General features: G+C 40.5%; 1 protein-coding gene across 6 annotated transcripts in view; it reads right to left on the bottom strand.

Moving 5' to 3' along the window:
- Positions 1–675: 675 nt before the first annotated feature.
- CIRBP (cold inducible RNA binding protein) overlaps positions 676–5,862 on the bottom strand; it is a 5,569-nt gene continuing 382 nt past the window's right edge. Inside the window, exons 2-8 of one of the 6 annotated variants that reach the window (XM_019538268.1) lie at positions 4,683–4,791; positions 4,468–4,574; positions 3,935–4,073; positions 3,764–3,848; positions 3,545–3,612; positions 1,074–3,119; positions 676–818 (exon numbers count right to left, since the gene is read on the bottom strand). In XM_019538268.1, coding sequence (XP_019393813.1) covers positions 3,103–3,119; positions 3,545–3,612; positions 3,764–3,848; positions 3,935–4,073; positions 4,468–4,574; positions 4,683–4,785 — 519 coding nt within the window. In that variant the 5' untranslated portion in view covers positions 4,786–4,791 and the 3' untranslated portion in view covers positions 676–818; positions 1,074–3,102. The remainder of the gene's footprint in view (positions 819–1,073; positions 3,120–3,544; positions 3,613–3,763; positions 3,849–3,934; positions 4,074–4,467; positions 4,575–4,682; positions 4,792–5,862) is intronic. The other 5 variants (XM_019538270.1, XM_019538269.1, XM_019538271.1 and 2 more) reach the window with 5 other exon arrangements.

Genomic DNA, 5,862 nt, shown 5'->3' with positions numbered 1-5,862 from the left:
GGAAGAAGAGAGAGAAACATTTGTGGGATAAAAAACAGCTTCTCATATGGAATAAAAGCTTCCAAGAGAGCAGCTTTTGGATGCCAGACCACTTTGGGTGACAAGCTTTACTTTGTATTTTTTACCAAACTTGTTCAGTATTCAGAAAAACAGCAAAGAAAAATGCAAGTTACTCAGCAGCAAACTAAGCTCCAAGCCAATTTTTTTTTTTTTTAAATTTGGACAATAAAAGCAGCCCCAGCATTAGATGCGAAGTTTTCAGACCATATACACTTGTCATCACTAAGCACTCAGCTGCTTATGTGGATCACAACTTTAAAAGTCAACAGTAATAATTTTGCACATATGAATCTGCAGCATTTTACCTGCCTTGCCCAAAAAACAAATAAAAATTGGTTAATTTGCCTTGCTTATGGTGTTGAGTTACAAACCCAGTACTTCTATCCAAGCACCAGTAGTTTTGGAAAAAAAAATAAAAAGCAGCTTTCACCCCCTGCCGCAATCAAATCACAAAGCCTTCTTTAAAAAGAATGCATTGATGACTTCTGCTCAATCAGCCGTTCCCTTGGAAACAAAGCCTTCTACTGTGCTGTTATTTCAGATAACGCCACACCTGCATTAAAATGCATCCATCACTCAAGGTATGTGTACAAAGTTACAAGGATTCAGTTTTTTCACATTCTAAATGTTTATTCTAGCCATCATTAAACCCATGTAAGTAGTCAGACTGTTCAGTTGATCAACTATTACATTGCCCAAAACTCTTAACTCCACTTCGGTGAACAGCTGTCCTTGCTCTTCCTCAATGCAGTTCATTGCTGAAACAAAAAGAAACATCAACACTTAAGTATTGCTGATCCTCAATTCAAATACATGTATTGTACAAATGCTGCAAGTATTTTTAGTTAAGAGACTTGGTGTATAAGTGGCTATATATCTTATTGCACAGCAGCAGTTACAAATATGCAGTTATTGGGCAACTGCTTAAAGAGCGCCAAACCTAAAATACCAAGTTTCTCCAACAGCTTCCCCCCGCCTTTATTTCAGTCATTTCCTGCATCATAAATCCTTACCTGCTTAGGGGAAAAAAAACAGATGGCCAATTCTGCTTTCACGGAATGCTCACTGCTCTGTAACGTCAGGCTCAAGCATTCATCTTCTCTTCAACCTGCCAAATAAAGTGTGCGTTACTAACCATATCCAAGCAGTGATTTTATACTGCCACCCACCTCCCAAAACACAAGTCACATCATATACGAGGGTTTCACAAGCCATTTGCTGAACCCATCACATCACAGAAGCAAAGTCTGGGAAAACTGTTCCAGGGCTGGCTGATGCCTTTGGTATACCAGCCAATATATCATTGGATCTCTAAGCAGAGACAATTAACCACTTTGACATGGTTGCTTAGGAATAGGTGTGGGCTATGGGAAAAAGTTAATGGCAACAAGTAGAATGGCAGAGAAAGCTACAATTAAGTGAGCAACTTAATGAAGTCTAGGAAGATTCTCAATAGATGAGCACAAAAATCGAGTCAGGGAATTCTGTTCCTCATCTTGCTTCCATACCTACTAGCAAGACATGATTGCATGCCCAACTCTGATCTGTGGAACTGAAGTTGTGCCACAAGCCAAAGATTGCAAGAGGCATGGGTTCTTTTTTTTTTTTAAAAAAATTTCCGTCAGTTGACCAAAATTGTCAAAGGACTGTTTCACAGGTACATTAGACTTTCAAAATGAGCTCTCAACAAGAGGAAGGATGCGGACATGAGCAAAAGGAGTTACCTCGAATTACAGGACTATTTCCACATATGAACTAGCCAAGAGAGCAGCTTTCGTCTCAGAGGTTTCTGTTGGAGGCACAACACTTCTTTTCTCCAAGGACACTGCAGTTTCCATATGCTAGCAGAGAATTCTTAGAACTTGTAAGGCAATGACAAAGCTAGCTAGTCATGTCAAATTTACCTACCTTGGAACACTGTGTTAAATTACTAATGAGTCAGTCCAATACTGAAGGACTTATTCTTAACAACTTTTCCATGTCTACATATTACATCTTCCCTGACTGAGCTAAAGCAGCTAAAAATTTCCCTCCTCTCTCACCTATCTTTTGCCCTTGAAGAATACCCTTGGGCTCACTTGCAGTAGTCTCCCTCTACAGAGGTTTGACTCTTATGTGAATTCTGTCAGCGTAATTGCACATGTCAAGACTGGTAAGATTACCTTCTTTCCACTGGACAATAAGACTGGCTTGGCTCTACTACTCCTCCTCCTCCTCCTATCACTAACTCTTCTCTGGTGTCCTCTCCATTACTTAAGCTTGTTCTGGATCTTCAAGGATTGTGTTGTGCAATGAAATGTAAATGTCAGGAGCAGAGTTCATTTCAGACGGTCTTTTAATAGGCTTCGTAAAGCCAAAGAAAACTGTATACAAGAATCCTTTACCACTTCAAATACAATATCAATGGAATATGCATATTTCTTCCAGTAAAAAAGGACAATATAAATAAACATTTTCAAGAACCTCTTTTTTATGGTAAGTTTTGCAAGTCTATTTCTGGGTAATTTACATCATACAGTAAAAATACCGTTATGCAGGTTGAACATACAAGCAAGTTCTCTTTAGATATATCAAGGTGGTTTGCCTTCCCATTTGTACCCAGGCTGCATTCCTACCTTGCTACACTAAAGGAATGTTACAAGAGACGAAGGTAATGCACTTTAAAAAAAGTCCACAGCTTGTTCAGCTTCTAGTGAACATTGAATTAAAGGTCCTTTCTAGCAAAAAGAAACTGAATTGGGGCCCCAACTTCACAACTTTATAAAAAAAAGTAACCTTGGCTCATCACAAAAGAAAATAAAATCTGAAGTGCTTTCAAAAAAAGATTAAAAACACTTGAAAGCAGAGCTTTCTTAAAGAAAAGTCTAATTAGACCATCTCATAGCAGAAGCTGTCAGGCTGTGTTTTGACAAGATCAGAACTGATAATACTACAAAAGTGGAAATACAAGTAGATGTACTACACAATAACGATTTCAGCGAAGCTCCAAAAATCTTTATAAATACAGCCATTGGAAGGACGATCTTGAGTCAGGAAGGATTTTTACTCGTTGTGTGTAGCTGAGGACAAGAAGCAGGCACAATTGTAAAGGCACTGAAGCATAGACAAGTTCCAGCAATTCACTCCCTTGTATTATTTCAGAGGCTAGTGCTACTTCATTATGGTTTTAAAGAGAATTTCCCCCACCCTTGATAATGCTTGTTAGGGCATTGGTTTTGCCGTTTTCTCCAGTTTGAGGAAGGTGAGCATTTAATACTTGCTTTGCCTTAGATCCTAGCAAGTCCTACACATGCATTACGATTAGGAACTTAAAATGGCACACCACATCCAAGGCCTGACAAATAGACTGGTTCTTATGGGCAAGAACAAAAATAGCGATATGCGCCGAACTGAGCCTTACAGTATTTCCAGACTTCAATATGAGGTCAAAAGGTCGAGTTCCTACAGCATTGTACTTTCCATTCCCTTTTGAACTAAGACTTACCATAACTGTCATAGCTGTCTCTATAGGAGCCTCCTGAAGATCTGTCACCATATCCACCTTGACTCCTGCTGATTGAAAAATAAGCACCTGTTTTTCAAGAGTCACCTGAACTGTTGCATATTAAAAACCTATGTTATTTTGTCTGGAATAAGTTTACATCCCCACTGAAGTTAATTTTACATGTGCTTAGGACAGTTGTGGCCTTCCACATGCACTTACCTGCTGCTGTAATAGTCTCTGGAGCCACTGTATCCCCCACTTCTGGAGTCAAATCTGCTTCCACCATAGCCTCTGTCTCCACCTCCTTGAAAACATGCAAAGAGTAGTATTAGTACCTTGAACTCGGCACTTAACAAAGTCAGTTGCTGCAAGTCAGCAATACTGACTCACCCCTAGAAAAACCACGGCCCCGACCTCTGCCTCCACGGAAAAAGCCTCTGCCTCCAGCTGAACCCCCTCTGTATCCTCGAGATCTGTTTTCAGATGATTTACCGGCCTGGTCCACTCTGATCTGGCGCCCATCAACGGACTGAAAATAGAAAAACCCCAAATCAGTACTTCAATGTCTTGCAACGCACTTTGAAGGCATCAACTGCTAAATAATCTATTATTTTTATCAATAGATGGCTCTTTCACACAAAGTAACCAACTAACTGGTAATCAAATTAAAAAAAAAAAAGCCAAGACACTTCTTGGAAAGCAAGCAGGACTCATGTACAATTTGCACATTTGTTTTCACACCTGCAGTAATATTTAGTTCTTCAAATCTAATTTAATTCCAAATTCACATCTTACAGGACAATTTAAAATATAAAATGGTTAATAGCTTAAAACAATAGAAAAAGCAGGAAAACAGATGCAGGCCTCCCAAATTTTGCCCCCACTCCATGTCAGGGAAAAAAAAAGGACACAAATCTATTTACCTTCCCATTCATAGCCATCATCGCATCTTTAGCATCATCTATGTTCTCAAAGGTGACGAACCCAAAGCCTCTTGATCTTTGGGTTTCTCTGTCTTTCACCACCACAACTGAAAAAAGGGGGGGAAAAAAATTACATTGCACAAACCCATTATACCATAGAAAAAAATTAAAGTTCTGAGCTGCAATTGAAGTTGCAGTTTTAGTTTTAATCTTACCTTCAGATATCTGTCCGTATTTGGAAAATACTTGTTCCAATGACTGTTCATTAGTGTCGAAACTCAGTCCACCAACGAAAAGCTTTCCCTCATCTGATGCCATTTTGATCTGCATAGAGGAAAAAAAAAAAAAGTGTCAATCAATCTTGGGAGGCATATCACAAGTTAAGTTCCGGCAGGCTCTACATGCCCTCCTCCCACAGAGATTAGCTCTCCTGAGAAAGTGAACACTGGCTCAAAGAAGCCTATTAAGTCTCCAGTGTAGATGGTCTAAAAGGTGCAACTTCTGCCTGATTTCAGTCTAAAACTAGATCTCTACCATGACCCCAGCATCAAGCCATTACCTCTGATTCATAAAGAACTAAAGCTGAACAAATCTAATCACAAGCTTTGTTGACAAGTGTTGTAAACAGGCAGTCATCCTGCCAAGTGCATAAATGAAATAACAGTATTTCTATAACCATGTTTTTCTTAAAATAAAATTAAGAAGCCACCCAGGGCCAATCAAACCAAACCAGACATTATAACCACAGCCCCCGATTTTCTCCAATTAAAACAAATTGCCAGCTTTTGGATTTAAAAGAGGAACCCCAAATCCACATTTTCCTGCTATTAAAACAAAGCAGCATTAAAATATAGACAGATATATAGCAACATTTCCTTTTAATTGTGGAAAAAAAAATTGTATGGGGGGGCCAGTTTAGTCCAAAAATTGGGCTGGCTTTTTTTTTTTAAAAAACACATATTAGAGAAAGCCAGGATCCCCGATTTCCCAACCTACGCACTCCTAAAGCACACCTCTGATGGAGACAGGGATCCCAGAGATCCTCATGCCTCAGCAGTCCAAGCAGCTCCCAACTTCATCCCAAACTGTTCAGGCTTCAAGTCTAATATAAGGTGACAGAGCACTCCAGTCTTCCCTTCGCAGCACTTGACCCAGCCATACCACGGCCCTGGGACCCAACCAGAATCCCAGCCCACGGGCACAGCATACCGTCTTGTGCGCGTGCGCAGCACCGCTCCCCCTCAGGCGCATGCGCCTTGTACGCAGCCAAGCCACGGTCCCACCCTCCTAGCCCCGCCCACTTGGCGCATGCACACTGCGGCGCGTGTCCCATCCGCCATTTTGCGCGAAGCGACTGCAGCCGCCATTTTGTTTCTAGAACAAACCTTCTCCCCC

The sequence above is a fragment of the Crocodylus porosus genome, unplaced genomic scaffold (genome assembly GCF_001723895.1).
Source record: "Crocodylus porosus isolate Cpor-Errol unplaced genomic scaffold, CroPor_comp1, whole genome shotgun sequence".
NCBI classification, from domain to species: Eukaryota; Metazoa; Chordata; order Crocodylia; family Crocodylidae; genus Crocodylus; species Crocodylus porosus.
This window is presented reverse-complemented; position numbering and strand designations above follow the sequence as displayed.